The sequence below is a fragment of the Rana temporaria genome, chromosome 4 (genome assembly GCF_905171775.1).
Source record: "Rana temporaria chromosome 4, aRanTem1.1, whole genome shotgun sequence".
NCBI classification, from domain to species: domain Eukaryota; kingdom Metazoa; phylum Chordata; class Amphibia; order Anura; family Ranidae; genus Rana; species Rana temporaria.
This window is the reverse complement of record NC_053492.1, coordinates 124,209,466-124,228,089: the sequence shown is the minus strand read 5'-3', so window position 1 is coordinate 124,228,089 and position 18,624 is coordinate 124,209,466. Positions and strand designations below refer to the sequence as shown.

General features: G+C 45.8%; 1 protein-coding gene across 1 annotated transcript in view; it reads left to right on the top strand.

Annotated features, from left to right (window-relative positions):
- The first annotated feature begins 1,452 nt into the window (after window positions 1–1,452).
- Window positions 1,453–18,624, top strand: part of LOC120936564 (vesicle-associated membrane protein 2-like) — a 28,716-nt gene continuing 11,544 nt past the window's right edge. Inside the window, exons 1-2 of the mRNA XM_040349019.1 lie at window positions 1,453–1,669; window positions 14,363–14,432. Of these exons, the coding sequence (XP_040204953.1) occupies window positions 1,668–1,669; window positions 14,363–14,432 (72 nt within the window). The 5' untranslated portion in view covers window positions 1,453–1,667. The remainder of the gene's footprint in view (window positions 1,670–14,362; window positions 14,433–18,624) is intronic.

Here is an 18,624-nt window from a genome sequence, read left to right as displayed (position 1 = left end):
TACTTTCAGCAGGATAATGCATCATGTCACAAAGCCTAAATCATCTCACCACTGGTTTTCTTTTTTTTTTTTTTTTTTTTTTCTTCTTTTTTTTTTTTTTTAAGTGTATTTTGTGCGTGTACTCGAGAGAGGAGCCGGACTGCAGGAGTTGGGAGTAGGCAGGCCTCCCCCAGAGGCAATCTGCCACCTTTCTCCATGCCCCGGGTGGCAATGGCGGGTGTGTGAGGGGGTCCTCCCACACAGCCCGCCCTACCTGCTCCGCTTTGAAGCCCAACGGGGCAGAGGGACTCCCTACAAGGGAGTGAGAGGATCTACCCCACTCAACCAGCCCCGTTAGTCCTTCGCCTCTCTTTTTAGAGACCGCATGGTCAAAGCGCGTGCATGTTACTCAATTTCGAGTGCGTGTAAGTGTGGTGGTTTTTGTGGGAGGGGGGCGGGCGTACTAAGCGCAGGCTTACCTCGCATAGCACACCCACCGGGAGCCGGGCTGAGACCACCAAACTCAATTCACATGTAGCCGAGACCGGGAACCCGAACCCCTAGCTGCAGAGGTGAATGGCTTGTCAGCGCAGTGCCAATCGCGTTGAGCCACCGCAGCTCCTCCGACCACTGGTTTCTTGAACATGACAATGTGGTCACTGTACTCCAATGGCCTCCACAATCACCAGATCTCAATCCAGTAGAGCACCTTGGGGATGTGGTAGAATCGGAGATTGGCATCATGGATATGCAGCCGACAAATCTGCAGCAACTGTGTGATGCTATCATGTCACTATGGACCAAAATCTCTGCGGAATATACACATTCTTTCTTAACCGCACAGTCAAGTGGGTGACCTCATTTTCCTTTGCTGAAGTTAAGAAACCAAGCTTGGTTCCCTCCTTCTCCCAGTCTGTGACTGGACAACAAAATTAGTCACTCTGATCTTTCCTCCTATCCAAATGTTCCTTGCCAACTCATGTGTACTGCAATAGATCCTGGTTGGCCTTTACTACTTACCCTCCCTCTCCCAGTGTCAGCTCTGCTTTAAAAGATACAGGCTGATACCAAGTCTAAATCTGAATTTTCAATGGATACACAACTGTATGAATTTTTTTTTTTTTTTTTTTTTTTAATATTGACCTATAGTTTTGCTTTAAAATAACTGAAAGCATGTGCGCACGTTTTTTATCACAATGTGTTGGGGATTTGTGATCTGACTGTACAAAGCATTCACCCAACCGTTTTTTTACTAGCCGTATTGCCTGGATAAATCATACATCTGTGACTATAGCCACATCCTTGCCTGACATTTATCATTGGTTAATAGTAAACAGCCTTCTTGTAAGCCAAGTGGTGTTTTCTGTTTTACTAACCTTTCCATCTCTCTATTGGATTGGGGAAACCAATCCTAGATCCAGGATGTCATTAAAACGTGATGTTTCACTCCTAAAAAAAAATGTGTAACTTCACATTCTGCTTGTCCTCGGATACTGTGTGAATTAAGCTGCCACTTAATGAGCCTACTGTTCTGTCTATACCTAGAAATGTGTTAATGAAGATCTGTCTACCCTCCCGCCTTCTTCTCCATCTGTAACACACCCTGAGCTGGAGCTACAGACACCATCCACAGATCTTATCTGTGTTCTGCAGGAGAGAAGAGCCAAGATCTGCCTAGACTCCCTACCATGTAAGTAGAACTCTAGGAGCTGTCCACACTCTCAGTGCTGAACCCTCTCTACACTGCATGGTGCCCCACACTCTGTGCTGAACCCTCTCTACACTGCATGGTGCCCCACACTCTCAGTGCTGAACTCTCTCTACACTGTATGGTGCCCCACACTTCTAGTGCTGAACCCTCTCTACACTGCATTGTGCCCCACACTTCTAGTGCTGAACCCTCTCTACACTGCACGGTGCCCTACACTTCTAGTGCTGAATCTTCTCTAAACTGCATGGTGCCCCACACTTCTAGTGCTGAACCCTCTCTACACTGCACGGTGCCCTACACTTCTAGTGCTGAATCTTCTCTAAACTGCATGGTGCCCCACACTTCTAGTGCTGAACCCTCTCTACACTGCACGGTGCCCTACACTTCTAGTGCTGAATCTTCTCTAAACTGCATGGTGCCCCACACTTCTAGTGCTGAACCCCCTCTACACTGCATTGTGCCCCACACTTCTAGTGCTGAACCCTCTCTACACTGCACGGTGCCCTACACTTCTAGTGCTGAATCTTCTCTAAACTGCATGGTGCCCCACACTTCTAGTGCTGAACCCTCTCTACACTGCACGGTGCCCTACACTTCTAGTGCTGAATCTTCTCTAAACTGCATGGTGCCCCACACTTCTAGTGCTGAATCTTCTCTAAACTGCATGGTGCCCCACACTTCTAGTGCTGAACCTCTCTACACTGCATGGTGCCCCACACTTCTCGTGCTGAATCTTCTCTAAACTGCATGGTGCCCCACACTTCTCGTGCTGAATCTTCTCTAAACTGCATGGTGCCCCACTTTTTCTAGTGCTGAGCCCTCTCTACACTGCATGGTGCCCCACACTTCTAGTGCTGAATCTTCTCTAAACTGCATGGTGCCCCACACTTCTAGTGCTGAACCCTCTCTAAACTGCACAGTGCCCCACACTTCTCGTGCTGAATCTTCTCTAAACTGCATGGTGCCCCACACTTCTAGTGCTGAACCCTCTCTACACTGCATGGTGCCCCACACGTCTAGTGCTGAACCCTCTCTACACTGCATGGTGCCCCACACTTCTAGTGCTGAACCCTCTCTACACTGCATGGTGCCCCACACTTCTAGTGCTGAACCCTCTCTAAACTGCACGGTGCCCCACACTTCTAGTGCTGAACCCCCTCTACACTGCACGGTGCCCCACACGTCTAGTGCTGAACCCTCTCTACACTGCATGGTGCCCCACACTTCTAGTGCTGAACCCTCTCTACACTGCATGGTACCCCACACTTCTAGTGCTGAACCCTCTCTACACTGCACGGTGCCCTACACTTCTAGTGCTGAATCTTCTCTAAACTGCATGGTGCCCCACACTTCTAGTGCTGAACCCTCTCTACACTGCACAGTGCCCCACACTTCTCGTGCTAAATCTTCTCTAAACTGCATGGTGCCCCACTTTTTCTAGTGCTGAGCCCTCTCTACACTGCATGGTTCCCCACACTTCTAGTGCTGAATCTTCTCTAAACTGCATGGTGCCCCACATTTCTAGTGCTGAATCCCCTCTACGCTGAATGGTGCCCCACACTTCTAGTGCTGAACCCTCTCTAAACTGCATGGTGCCCCAGACTTCTATTGCCGAATCCTATATAAACTACATGGTGCCCCACACTTCTAGTGCTGAACATTCTCTACACTGCATGGTGTCCCACACTTCTAATGCTCAACCCTCTCCATATTGCACAGTGCTCCTCACTTTGTGCTGAACTCTGCACAATGCTCCTCTTTTACATTGCACTGTGTGTCATACTTTCTATGCTGAACTCTCTTCTTACCGCACATTGCTCCTCGTTTAAATGCTGACCTATTTCTCATACATACAGTGCTAATAATCCATCTTTGTTGCCTATATTCATGTACTCAGTGCTGACACTCATATTACTGTTCTCTCCTCACTGCTATATACTGATTCACTAGTTACAGCATCTAGACTTCATATGTTCAGTAGTAGTGTCCTGTAATTGTTTTCTTCGTCTATAAATTCATTAACTGTCATTGTTCTGTTTATCCATATGCAGTGTTCAAATACTCTGTAAACATTGTATGTACCCAAGGGTTAATCTGTCACTATATATATATATATATATATATATATATATATATATATATATATTCCTGCACATACACTGGAGAATCCACATCACTGCAGATGTTTCCAATACCACATATACAGAGCTTACACTTTCAGCAGAGTTCTATAAAATGATGTGATGCATTGGTATTTATCATTTTTCTTTATATTTATTATTTATAAAGTACAGCATGTTACATATTGGTTTGAAATGTACATGAAACCATTTACATATTTCCCTGTCCCGGGGAGTTCCCAAAAGACCCTTATTATTCAAACAGGTAACAGTTGGAATGTGACATGAATGGAACCCAAAAGATGTATACAAAAATGTAAGAGGACCTGGTGGCAGTAAATGTGGTGGGAGATGTTCATGTAGTTTAGGTGATGTGAAAACAATTGTGAGTTTGGTAAATACGTTTCACTCACTTGGAGGCTTGTAGGGTATTTGGTGTATTGTGGAAGAGAGCTCCAGAGCATTGGTGCAGTGCAAGAGACATCTGGAGTGCATTGCACAAAAACAATGACCAAGGAAGTGGAACATTTTAAGGTGGATTTATTTTTTTTATTGTGTTTACCTAAAGACTGAGGAGGAGGTATAAATGGGCATTCAGAGTTGTTTTTAAAAAGGTATACTTAAATGTTAAAACTGCATCTTGCCAAAAATGGTAGGCCATTGGAGATTGGTACAGAGGAAAAGGCAACATCTTGGGCCTTAGGTTCCTTTACAGATGAATAGCAATCCAGATTCTACTATAGCTGAGAAGTAAGAAAAGAAAAAAAAAACACACTAGGGTGGTTTTACTCGTCAAATAGACTGTGCACTTTGCAAATCCAGTTGCACTACTTTTCCTTGGTAAATGCAAATGTGGTAAAGCTTCACTTTGTAAAGAATACCCAAAAATGTGCAAGGGTAATTGAAAAAAAAAAACAGAATTTTTTTTGCCCTAATGTACAAACTTACAAATAATTACTTGTTCACTTTGGGATGAACTGTATATCAAATATTTTGCTGTGTCTTACTAAATATTCTTTCTGGTCACATGGGTATCTGTTAATTGGGATTTTCACACAAACCCCCCTACAGAGGCTGACATCACAGTTAGAGTTAACAAGAGCTATTTTCAGCGTGCTGATTACACCTACAGTAAAATGTGTTTGGAGGAAGGCAGAGAAAATTAAGTGAGTTATCTTACAGTAGATTTCACATGTTCTTCCATATGTAATACCGACAACATACAATACAAGACCGTGTAAAAGATTAATTAACCTGGTGTGTTTGTGCGTGTGTGTATATATGTGTATATACAGTGTGTGTGTATATATATATATATATATATATATATATATATATTTTGCTCAAAAAAATTAAAGGAGCACTTTGAAAACATATCAGATCTCAACGGGCAAAAATCTAATGCTGAATATCTATCTATACTGATATGGACTGGGTAATGTGTTAGGAATGAAAGTACAGTAGGTGTTTGTGATATTGTGCTTTTAGCACGACAGCGTCGCGCTGATACTCGGCGACATGGTGCCGAGATCTCGCCGACACCTCGCACTCACTGGAATAGTGACAGCACATCCCAGCAAGCGCGTCATAGAAGCGACGGGAGATCCGACTTGGATTCCCGCCAATTCTACACGTGTGCGGCGTTTGTTATGAATCCTGAGGGGGAAGTCCCCGCCGGATTTTAAATAAAAATCCGGCATGGGTCCCCCCTCAGGAGCATACCGGGCCCTTAGGTCTGTTATGGGTAAAAAAGCCCCCACCCCCCCGGCGGGTTTCCTCCGGCGTCTTCGGCGGGGCTCTTCTTCTTCCGCTATCCCGACGGGTCTTCTCCGCTATCCGGGGGGTCTTCTCAACTCTCCGGGGTTCTCCTTCTGTCTTCGCCGCTCTCCGTTGTTGACTCGGCGCACCCCGGTTCTTCGTCTCGCTGTCCGGTGTCTTCTTCCGTGCTGTACGTCTTCTTCTCCTTCCGTGCTGTGATGAGTTCTTCTTCCGCGCTGTGACGTCATGTTCTTCACGTCTCTCCTTCTCCCGATGTTGACACGTCGCCTTTCCTCTCTGCAATGACGGGTGCGCGGGTGCATCGGACCTATATAGGCCTCACAGTCCCATCATGCTCTGTACCTACCCATGTGATACCTACCCACGTGGGTAGGTATCACATGGGTAGGTACAGAGCATGATGGGACTGTGAGGCCTATATAGGTCCGATGCAAGGCGCGCATCCGTCATTTCAGCGAGAAGGACCGGCGTGTCAACATCGGGAGAAGAAGAGACGTGAAGAACATGACGTCACAGCACGGAAGAAGAACTCATCACAGCACGGAAGGAGAAGACGTACAGCACGGAAGAAGGGACCGGACTGCGAGACGAAGAACCCGGGTGCGACGAGTCAACAGCGGAGAGCGGCGAATATAGAAGGAGACCCTCCGGATAGCGGAGAAGACCCGTCGGGATAGCGGAAGAAGAAGAGCCCCGCCGAAGACGCCGGAGGAAACCCGCCGGGGGGGTGGGGGCTTTTTTAAAAGCCACCCCCCCCCGGCGGTGGAAGAGAACCAGACGGCGGCCCCCACCCACCCGAAGACGTCAAAGAAGAAGCCCCCCCTGGTAAAAGAGCTAATAAAGAAGACAGGGGGCGGCCTCCGGAGCAGAAAAATAAAATATTTTAATACACTGTGTGGTTTATTTGTGTTTTTACCACTTTTCTTGCAGGTGAATGGGTAGGGGTACGATGTACCCCATACTCATTCACTTAGGGTGGGGGGCCGGTATCTGGGGGCCCCCTTATTAAAGGGGGCTCCCAGATTCCGATAAGCCTCCCGCCCGCATACCCCGACAACCAACGGCCAGGGTTGTCGGGAAGGGGCCCTGTCCTCATCAACATGGGGACAGGGTGCTCTGGGGTGGGGGGGGCCGCAGTGCGCCCCCCTGCCCCAGAGCACCCAACCCCCCCCTCGCTCGTCCCCACTCCCTTCCTGGCTGGCCGGGTAGCGTGCTTTGGATACGGGTCTGGTATGGATTGTAGGGGGACCCCCTACGCCGTTTTTTTCGGCGTAGGGGGGGGCTCTCCTTACAACCCATAACAGACCTAAGGGCCCGGTATGCTCCTGAGGGGGGACCCATGCCGGATTTTTATTTAAAATCCGGCGGGGACTTCCCCCTCAGGATTCATAACAAACGCCGCACACGTGTAGAATTGGCGGGAATCCAAGTCGGATCTCCCGTCGCTTCTATGACGGCTCTGTCTCCATCGCGGCAAGCCAGCTCGGCGCTGGCTCCCGCGATGGGGCTCGTAGGTGCTCAATCTCGCCGAGAAAGAGAGCGAGATTGACACAAAATCGGGTTCACCTACTGTATGGCACATCATTTGATGGAAATGAAAATTATCCACCTACAGAGGGGTGAATTCAAAGACTCCCCGAAAATCAAAGTGAAAAAATTATTCAGCAAGCTAGTCCATTTTTCTGAAATTTCATTGCAACAACAGAAAATGGTCTTCAGTAGTTTGTATGGCCCCCAAGTGCTTGTATGCATGCCTGACAACATCGGGGCATGCTCCTAATGAGACGACAGATGGTGTCCTGGGGTATTTCCTCCCAGATCTGGACCAGAGCATCACTGAGCTCCTAAACAGACTGAGGGGCAACCTGGCGGCACCGGATGGACCGAAACATAATGTCCCAGAGGTGTTCTTTTGGATTTAGGTCAGGTGAGCGTGGGGGCCATTCAATGGTATCAATTTCTTCATCCTCCAGGAACTGGCTGCATGCTCTTACCACATGAGGCCGGGCATTGTCGTGCACCAGGAGGAACCCAGGACCCACTGCACCAGCGTAGAGTCTGACAATGGGTTCAAGGATTTCATCCCGATACCTAATGGCAGTCAGGGTGTCATTGTGTAGCCTGTAGAGGTCTGTGCATCCCTCCATGGATATGCCTCCCCAGACCATCACTAACCCACCACCAAACCGGTCATGCTGAACGATGTTACAGGCAGCATAAAGTTCTCTGCGGCTTCTCCAGATCCTTTCACGTCTATCACATATGCTCAGGGTGAACCTGCTCTCGTCTGTAAAAAAAACTCGGGGGGCACCAGTGGCGGACCTGCCAATTCTGGTGTTCAATGGAAAATGCCAATCGAGCTTCACAGTGTCTGGCAGTGAACACAGAGCACACTAGAGGACGTCGGGCCCTCAGGCCACCCCCATGAAGTCTGTTTCTGATTGTTTGGTCAGAGACATTCACACCAGTGGCCTGCTGGAGGTTATTTTGTTGGGCTCTGCTCATCCTGTTCCTCCTTGCACAAAGGAGCAGATACCAGTCCTGCTGATGGGTTAAGGACCTTCTATGGCTCTGTCCAGCTCTCCTAGAGTAACTTCCTGTCTCCTGGAATCTCCTCCATGCTCTTGAGACTGTGTTGGGAGACGTGGCAAACCTTCTGGCAATGACACGTATTGGTTTGCCATCCTGGAGGAGTTGGACTGCCTGTGCAACCTTTATAGGGTCCAAGTATCGCCTCGTGCTACCAGTAGTGACACTGACCCTAGCCAAATGTCAATCAGAAAAGATGAGTAGGGAAAAAAGTCGGACACCTCCACCTGAAAAAACATTCCTGTTTTGGAGGTTGTCTCATTGTTGCCCATCTAGTGCACCTGTTGTTAATTTCAATTAACAGCAAAGCAGCTGAAACTGATTAACAACCCCCTCTGTATACACCCCTCCCCCTCTGCTACTTAACTGACCAGATCAGTATCCCAGGAGTTCTAAATTCAAAAGAGTTGCTTTAATTTTTTGAGCAGCGTGTGTGTGTGTGTGTGTGTATATGTATGTATATATATATATATATATATATATATATATATATATATATACACATATACATATATGCACACACTTACTGGCCAATGTATTAAATACACCTTGATAGCACCAGGTTGGACCCCCCTTTGCCTTCAGAACTGCCTTAATTCTTTGTGCTATTAATTCAACAAGGTGTTGAAAACATTCCTCAGAGATTTTGGTCCATATTGACATGATAGCATCACGCAGTTGCTGCAGATTTGAGAGCTGAGAAGAGAGGAATTTCCCCTGACTAGACTTTAAAGGCACTAGTATATAAACAAAGTTTTGCAAAGAATATATAATTTATTGTAAATTTGGACATAGAAATCAAGAATAAAATACGATTGCGCATAAATGGAATGTATACAGTACATCAAATGAGTTTCAATCCAATATTGATCACAATGATAATTTTTCGTTAGTTCACCCAATGTTTCAGAGAATCCAATCTCCTTTTTCAGGGGTGTGTGGAAAAATCAGTCGTGTATATTTTAGAAAAAACTTCATGCATAACATTCCATAGAAGTTAAAACCAAGAACAGAAAGAGCGGAGCATAAAGAGTTTTTTCTAAAATATACACATGACTGATTTTTCCACACAGGCCCTTCTCTACTAACACCAGCTTACTAGGGCACCATCATCTCTCATTAGGCCAAGTTACATGCAAGGTTCCCCAGGTATAGGACACTCACCTTAATTGGCAAGGGAGAGAACGTGAACTAGCATGGCTCTGGCCACTCTCCAACAGTCTTTAACAAATAGTCCCCCAGCAACCATGGTTTTTGCCCACTTTGGTGTAGGGGTAGGGAAAGTTCCAGCATTCCCTTGAGGGGAACGGTGGCCTAAATCAGGAGCACCTGCCCACTCTCTCTGCTTTCTACCTCTGCCACCAACAACCACCAATTCTTCACCATTGTCCTATTTTATATGTTGCTTACCTAAACGGGGAGGCCCTTAGTGTTCAGACTAAAGATGACCCCTCAAACAAAACAGAGGAGCTACACCAGGGTCTAAAATGTCAGTTTGGTTCCTAGTCATTGGTTAATACAGTTAACTTTTTGCATACGGAATGGGATTTAAATTAACACAAAAGATATAAAGCATGCTTTGTTTATCTCATCACCTCCCAGAGAATGTGTGATGAAGTGTGTTCATGTCAGCTAGTTAATGGTGTGAATTTCATCCTTGTCTAGATTAATCAGCTTTTATCTCAGAACAAAGCAGCAATTCTGATTCGTCCTCCAGAATCTATTTATACAGCAGTAAATAAACTGTGTCTAAGGTGACTGTAGGTATTTTTTCTCAGGGATTCTTGCAGTATTTATTTTAATGGTTTATGCAGATCCAACAGCAAAGAACTAAGGGCCTAATCCTCAAAAACCCGGCGCAACGTAACTTTTGCCATTTAAGTTACACCGCCGCAAAATCTCTAACTAAGTGCCCGATCCACAAAGCACTTACCTATAAATTTTGAGCGGTGTAACTTAAATCCGGCCCGCGCAAGGCGTTCCTCTTCAACTGGGGGCGATTCCCATTTGAATTAGGCGCGCTCCCGCGCCGGCCGTACTGCGCATGCTCGTGACGTAATTTTCCCGACGTGCATAGCGCGAAATTACGTTATGCCGAGCTTTGTGGATCGCGACGTGTCAATAAAGTTGCGTCGGGAAAAAAAAAAGATACGGCGAAAAAAAAAAATTCAAAACAAAAAAAAAAATGCGTCGCTGGACAGAAGGGTCTGCTTTTACAAGGTGTAAACAGTTTACACTTTGTAAAAGCAGCCCTAATTTTACACATGCAACTTAATACTTACGGAGAAAAAACGAAGCTGAAAAGCTTTGTGGATCTCCGTAAGTGCTAATTTGCATACCCGAGGCGGCATTTCGACGCGAAATGCCCCCAGCGGCGGATGCGGTACTGCATCCTAAGATCCGGCAGTGTAAGTCCCTTACACATGCCGGATCTTCTGTCTATCTCTTGGAAACTGGTTCTGTGGATCAGTTCCAAAGATAGAAACAGGGATACGACGGCGTATCAGTAGATACGCCGTCGTATCTCTTTTGAGGATCTGGCCCTAAGTTCACCAGTGTGCTGCTTCTCCTTCACTGTACAGTCACAGGCTGAGCATCCCTTAGTTCATCTCTGGTGGTGATGGGACCTGTAAAATGTAACTTAACTGTAGCAGAGATAACTCAGGTCTCCTGCCCTGCCAGACAGGGCTATGCTGTGTGACAGAGCTGTGTACGTCTCAGACTTAGATTGACAAATGCAAATCCTTTTGGCAGGTAAAACAGCTCTCTTATTTAAAATGTAATTGATCTGTGCATTTAAGTGTTGGATCTTGGCTTGGCATATAGAAGGATTTTCCACAATTACCGTATTGCCAGCATATAAGACGACCCCCTATTTTTCATGGAAAAATTTTGGTTTTGGGACAGGAGTCAAGTCCTGGGGAAAAAAGTGTGGGAACTCCCACCCAAGATCCACTCCCCCACCAAAAAAAAAAATGATACGCTCATATGCATAATTACTAAACCGCATGTTTTTTTTTCGATCCACTGTACCTTAGTAATCCTTTATGTTACTGGCCGCTTCCTGTATATGGATTCATCGGGTAGTGTGCGGGTATTCCGTCACTTCCTTGATGCCGCAATGTCTCCTGGGAGCTTTTGTCATTGTTCCCAGGAGACATTGCGGAGGTCTGCCGCGAGTTATTGCGAGATTTAGGAAGAAAAGTTATTTTCGGCAGTCCTCCGCAATGTCTCCTGGGAACAATGACAAAAGCTCCCAGGAGACATTGCGGCATCGAGGAAGTGACGGAATACCCGCACACTACCCGATCAATCCATATACAGGAAGCGGCCAGTAACATAAAGGATTACTAAGGTTCGCCTGCCCCTGACAGTGACTCGACTTGGGCATCGCCGCTTAGTGAAGGGTTGGCTCGGGCGGCTCGGCTGCTCTAGTCCTGCAAAGGGAATTGAATTCCTGCTGTGGAAAAAGTGCAGGAACTCCGTTCCCACGCGTTCCCGCAGGACTTGAGCCCTGTTTTGGGATATACTCGCCGTATAAGATGACCCCCTTCCTACTAGTCTGTTTGGAAGGTGAGGGGTAGCCAGAACAACCGCTGACAGGAACAACCGCTGACAGAAACAGGCTTTTTTCAGCTTTTTTCAAATCTCACTGTGCCATTACATTACATGCCTCCACTGTGCCATTACATTACATGCCTCCACTGTGCCATTACATTACATGCCTCCACTGTGCCATTACATTACATGCCTCCACTGTGCCATCACATGCCTCCACTGTGCCATCACATGCCTCCACTGTGCCATCACATGCCTCCACTGTGCCATTACATGCCTCCACTGTGCCATTGCCGACCTCACTGTGCCGGCCAAGACGATCTCCCTACCTTATTTTGTTTGCAGATTTTGGGTTTCAGGCTGCGGGCATCCGTTAGTTATTCAAAAGCTGCGCCACCTCCTCAGACTGTTCCGTGATAGGCGGAACACTAATTTTCCCAGCAGAGCCTCTGTTCAGTGTTCCGCCTATCATGGATGTCCTCTCGTCCGAGGATGAGAAGGCATCCGTGATAGGCGGAACATTGAACAGAGGCTCTGCTGGGGAAATTAGTGTTCCGCCTATCACGGAACAGTCTGAGGAGGAGGCGCGGCTTTTGAATAATGGATACCGGCAGCCTGACTGAGACAGCTACCGGCGTATAAGACGACTCCCGACTTTTGAGGCATTTTTTTGCATCCAAAAGGTCGTCTTATACGCCGGCTAATACAGTATCTCTTTCTTTTGCATTGCTCTACCTCCCTTTTCCATGATCCCATAGTTGGTCTTGGGTAGTGGGTTTTAGTACGCAACTGAGACCTAAAAGTGTGTATTTATGCAGTGATTAAAGCAGACACCATGTGGGTATTTGTATTGGGAGGGGCAATTTGGGGACGGCAGGGGTTAAGAATTGCTAGGATTGGTGATTTAGGGGGATTTATGTTGGGAGGGGGGATAGAGGTAGAGCAAGGGTGTCAAACTCAATTTCATCATGGGCCGCATCAGCATTATGATTGCCTCAAAAGGGTATCTGTAACAATAGATGTCCAGTGCATCCCCTCCTATTACATTAGATGTCAAGAGACACCCCACCATCAGAAGTTGAGTCCCCCTCTCTCCCTTACATCAGTGCAGTGGCAGGAGAGGTGTGAGGGCCACATGAAATGGCCTGGAGGGCCGGTTTTCGGCCCCCGGCCTTGTGTTTGACACCTGTGAGGTAGAGGATTTATGCTAGGAGGGGAGATTTTTGCTAGATCAGGTGATATGGTGAAAGGGGAGGTAAATTGCACTAGGAGGAAATTTAAAGGCATCGGTGTGTAATTATTGCTAGGATTGGTGATTATGGGGGACTTGTGTTTGGAAGGGGAAGAGGATTTGTGCTAGGAGGGTTTTTTTAAGGGGTTTGTGCTAGATGAGGTGATATGGTGAAGGGGGAGGAGAATTCTGCTAGGAGGGGACATTTTTGTTTTCGGGGGGATTTGTGCTAAGATGGTAGAATCTAGGAGGGGGACTTTGGAGTGGGGGGGAGAAGATGTGTACTCGGAGGTCAGATCAAATTCCGCCCGTCCAAAGCGCGGTGATGTACAACACGTACAATGGCACTATAAAGGGGTATTTCAGTTCCAACGGCGCCACCCTCTGGGCTACTTTTGCTGATTTAGTGCTAGTAAAAGTTTGGTGAGAGATGATTCGTTGACAAATGTACTATCTCCATTACGAATGCTAGTTTTGCCAGAACGAGCACTACCGTCTCATACTTGATTCCGAGCATGCACGTTTTTTTTTCCCCTGTCGGAAAAACATACAGACGAACGGTTTTCCCGCTATGATTTTTTCCTGATGGGGAAAAAAGAGATCCTGCTCTCTTTTTTTTGGGCAGTTTTCCCGTCTGAAAAACTGCGATGGAGCATACACACGGTCGGAATTCCAAAGCCAAAAGCTCTCATCACAGTTTTTCCAACGGGAAAACCGGTCATATGTACGAGGCATAAGAGGAGTGACAAAACTGCCATTAGAGTATGGAGGCTGAATGTGATTTTATTGCTGAATGCTGCTGGAATATATGAGTATTAACACTGAAAATAGGTAATCGTTATGAGCTAACAGTATTTGAGCATGTTTTTAAATTACAGATAACTTCACCTGTGCCGTTTAGAGAAACAAGTGTGAAAGTCCTGCTGAGATGTGTCTAAGGCTGGATTCACACTAGTGCGGTGCGAATTTCAGCTTCGTTATCTCTGCAGAGAGATAAGAAAACTTTTCAGCAGATCATCTCCATTTTAGCTGCGAATTTGGAGACCTGGGAGAGGGGAGGGGGAGGGGGGAAGTGTATTGAGGTGAATGAGAGAAATCCTGAAGAGAAATGAACACATCTGCGAATCAGATGCGTGCCCATAGAAGATAATGGGCCTGAATTCGCACCTGAGCCGCACCGCAATGCCTAGAAAACGCACAAGTTTTTTCGGCAATGCACAGTGCGAATGCATCGCACATATGTGAACCAGCCTCATTGGAATCAATGTATTTTATAATGTTATGCGAATTGGATGCGGTTTAAGCTGCTACCAATTCGCATAGGTGTGAACCTGGCCTCAAGTTTGTACTGGTAACTGAATTTAATATTGGTTAATTGTGTTCTTCTCTCATTAGGTCAAGCTCAGGAGGTCTTCCACCAAGCAGTAACCGTAAATTGCTTCAAACTCAGGCCCAAGTCGATGAGGTATGTATGACAGATTTGACATTTACAGAGTTATTAAATAAAGAGAACAGCAAAGTGCAATAACCCACAGGAACCACATGGAACTTGCATCTCACTGATCTGATTGCACCTACATCTGGTAACTGCATTACAACATTCTTCTTTACAATTCTGGTTTAAATATACCAGATTGTATGTATTGCACTGCAACCCTGAAGCCAATGTATCCACTGGTGGTATAGGCACCAAGTGGCACACGAAGAGGCATTAAATGTAAAACAGATGTAATTAAAAACCCAATAGTCTCATGTAAAATCTAAGCTGTGGCTGCCTATTCATACAGCAAATTTAAAGTTTCCTATTCTTATTCTGTTCAGAGTCTATTAATATAGGGGATCCCTATACAATTTAAAGTTGACTTTGCCTGATTTCAGAATCGCATGCTAGGAGCTGTGCAAAGACTGTGGCCCAGATTCACAAAGGAGATACGACGACGCATCTCCAGATATGCCGTCGTATCTCTGAGTTGAGCCGTCGTATCTATGCGCCTGATTCTTAGAATCAGTTACGCATAGATATCCATTAGATCCGACAGGCGTAAGTCTCTTACGCCGTCGGATCTTAACTGCATTTTTTTTTTTGGCCCGTTAGGTGGCGCGTCCGCCGAAATCCGCGTAGAGTATGCAAATTAGCTAGATACGCGAATTCCCGAACGTACGCGCGTCCGACGCAGTAAAGTTACGACGTTTACGTTAGGCTTTTCCCGCCGTAAAGTTGCCCCTGGGTCTATGAGTCGCAGCCAATGTTAAGTATGGCCGTCGTTCCCACGTCAAAATTTAAAAAAGTTAAGTTGTTTGCGAAACTCGTCCGTGAATGGGGCTGGACGTAATTTACGTCCACGTCAAAACCAATGACGTCCTTGCGGCGTATTAGGAGCAATGCACACTGGGAGATTTCCACGGACGGCGCTTGCGCCGTTCGTGAAAAACGTCAATCACGTCGGGTCACAGTAGTTTAACATAAAACACGTCCCCCCCCTTCCACATTTGAATTAGACGGGCTTACGCCGGGCGATTTACGCTACGCCGCCGCAACTTACGGAGCAAGTGCTTTGAGAATACAGCACTTGCCTGTGTAAGTTGCGGCGGCATAACGTAAATCGGATACGTTACGCCGCCGCATAGATACGCCATTCTAAGAGAATCTGGCCCAGTGTCTGGGGGGTTATTATTTTGGTGAGGATACAGAGGGCAGCCAATACCCTGCTTGGAATATACCCATCAGAAAGGCCAACATGGTGAAAGTATTTTCAGAATGCTAGAGGCCAAGCCATCATTCTGTACGTGACACGGAGAACACACTGAAATACAAGCAACAACACACAAAAGGTGCATACAAATGAATATGCAGTAAGAATGGATAGAGATGACCAGAGAGAGTTCAATTGTGTTGTGTTTAATCTCCTCCTGATTTCTTTCATTGTCTGAATCCATTAAACAGCAGACACCAGTCTGGGAAAATGAATATAAGGATATGGAAATACAACTTTATTATGTGAAGGATGTAACAAACCAAGGAAAAGGAGGGTAGGAGCCGTTGTGACTAATGGCTGGTACACACAATAAGATTATCGGCTGAATGATCATCCGTTTTTTTGTTGTTTTTTTTGCATGCTAGTCTCATATTGAAAACGAATAGGTTACTAAAGTACAAGAATTCTTAAACATCAAATTAAAAATGTATAAGTGATGTAATGTGCTGTAGTGTATTAGTATTGTATTTTCGAATGACAACTATACTGATGAAATGTAAATCATACAATCTGGTACTGTACGTGAACATTTTTCGTGTTTGTTTCATTGGATATTTTTGCATGAATTGTCGTGATCGGCTCTTGGAAGCTGTGAACTATCGATCAGATTACCATACTATCACTTTGAACGCTGAATTTTTCATACAATTTTCTGATTGTATGTATGGACCTTGAGTGAGTGAAAAACTTGTAAAGCGCAACACATGCGAACTGAATCGCCTCTGGGCGCTGTTTCCATTCCAGTGATACTAATGCCTCGTACACACGGTCAGACTTTTTACAATGCAAAAGTCTGCCGTGAGCCTGTCGGAAGTCTGACGGAAAGATAGAGAACAGGTTCTCTATCTAAGGTCCGTCGGACTTCCGACCAAAAAAATCTGACGGAGGCTACACACGGCCGGACTTTCCGAGAATAAAAGCCTGTCTGACTTTTTTTCCCGGAAAGTCTGACTGTGTGTACGAGGCATCCTTTTTTATTTTTTTTAAATAACAAACATGTTATACTTACCTCTACTGTGCAGCTCGTTTTGCACACAGTGGCCACGATCATCCTCTTCTGGGGTCCCTCGGTGGCTCTTGCGGCTCCTCCCCTCATTAGATAACCCCCTTAGAGAAGCGCTTTCCTGAGGGGGAGTTACCTTGCGGGCGTGCTCCCGAGTCCAGCATTTGGGTCCACAGACACGAATGCCGGATCCGGCCACACCCCCGGTGGTCGCATCATTGGATTTGATTGACAGCAGTGGGAGCCAATGGCGCTGCTATCAATCTATCCAATCAAAGCCAGGACTCCGTGGAGAGGAGGATGGCGGGGACACGCTGAGGAGATGAACGGGCTCAGGTAAGTAAAATGGGGGGTCGGAGATTGCCAGGTGTTTTTTCAACTTAATGCATAGGATGCATTAAGGTAAAAAAAACACGAATCTTTACAACCCCTTTAAGTGATGGGCACAGGAACAGTGGAACCTTCCGCACCTCTCACAGCTATGCCCCAGGTGAAAAGTGACTCACTATAAAATAATAACAGGACAAGCTTTCTAAAAACAGAAGATTTCCCCACTTTATTACAAATCTAAAAGCAGTGCAACGTATTTGACTATAAAAATTGTGAACAGAAAATAGCTAACCGTTATGTATGATAGTTACATTGTTACATAGTTGGTGAGGTTGAAAAAATACATCAAGTCCAACCTGTGTGAGTGCTTTTATGTTAATAATACATTCTATACCCCTGTATGTTGTGGTCGTTAAGGTGCCCATCTAATAGTTTTTTTTAATTATGGATGTTCCCTACTAAAACCACTGTTTGTGGAAGAGAATTCTACATCCTTACCGCTCTTACAGTAAGGAACTCTACGCCAGGGATATGCAATTTCCGGACCTCCAGCTGCTCTACGAACTTTAACCACTTAAGACCCGGACCAAAATGCAGCTAAAGGACCTTGCCCCTTTTTGCGATTCGGCACTGCGTCGCTTTAACTGACAATTGTGCGGTCGTGCGACGTGGCTCCCAAACAAAATTGCCGTCCTTTTTTTCCCACAAATAGAGCTTTATTTTGCTGGTATTTGATCACCTCTGCGATTTTTATTTTTTGCGCTATTAACAAAAATAGAGCGACAATTTAGAAAAAAATTCAATATTTTTTACTTTTTGCTATAATAAATATCCCCCAAAAATATCAAAAAAAAAAATGTTTACTCAGTTTAGGCCGATACATATTCTTCTACCTATTTTTGGTAAAAAAAAACGCAATAAGCGTTTATCGGTTAGTTTGCGCAAAATGTATAGCGTTTACAAAAGAGGGGATAGTTTTATTGCATTTTTATTAATTATTTTTTTTTTACTACTAATGGCGGCGATCAGCGATTTTTTTCATGACTGCGACATTATGGCAGACATTTTGGACAATTTTGACACATTTTTGGGACCATTGTCATAGCAAAAAATGCATTTAAAATGCATTGTTTATTGTGAAAATGACAGTTGCAGTTTGGGAGTTAACCACAGGGGGCGCTGATGGGGTTATGTGTTCCCTGAAGTGTGTTTACAACTGTAGGGTGTGTGGCTGTAGGTGTGATGTCATCAATTGTGTCCCCCTATAAAAGGGATGACACGGTCGATGCAGCCGCCACAGTGAAGAAAGGGGAAGCGGTGTTTACACACGGCTCTCCCCGTTCTTCAGCTCCGGGGACCGATCGCGGGTCTCCACCGGCGATCGGGTCCGTGAACGTGTGAACGGCCGCGTGATTTTTTAAATTCACGTGCATGGAAAAGTTTTATCCCTATTGTGGGGGTCACCAGTACGGTATTTGTACATTGCAGTCATATCCCCTCTCAAGCTTCTCTTCTCCAGGGAGAACAAGTTCACTGCCTGCAGTCGTTCCCCATAGCTGAGATCCTAG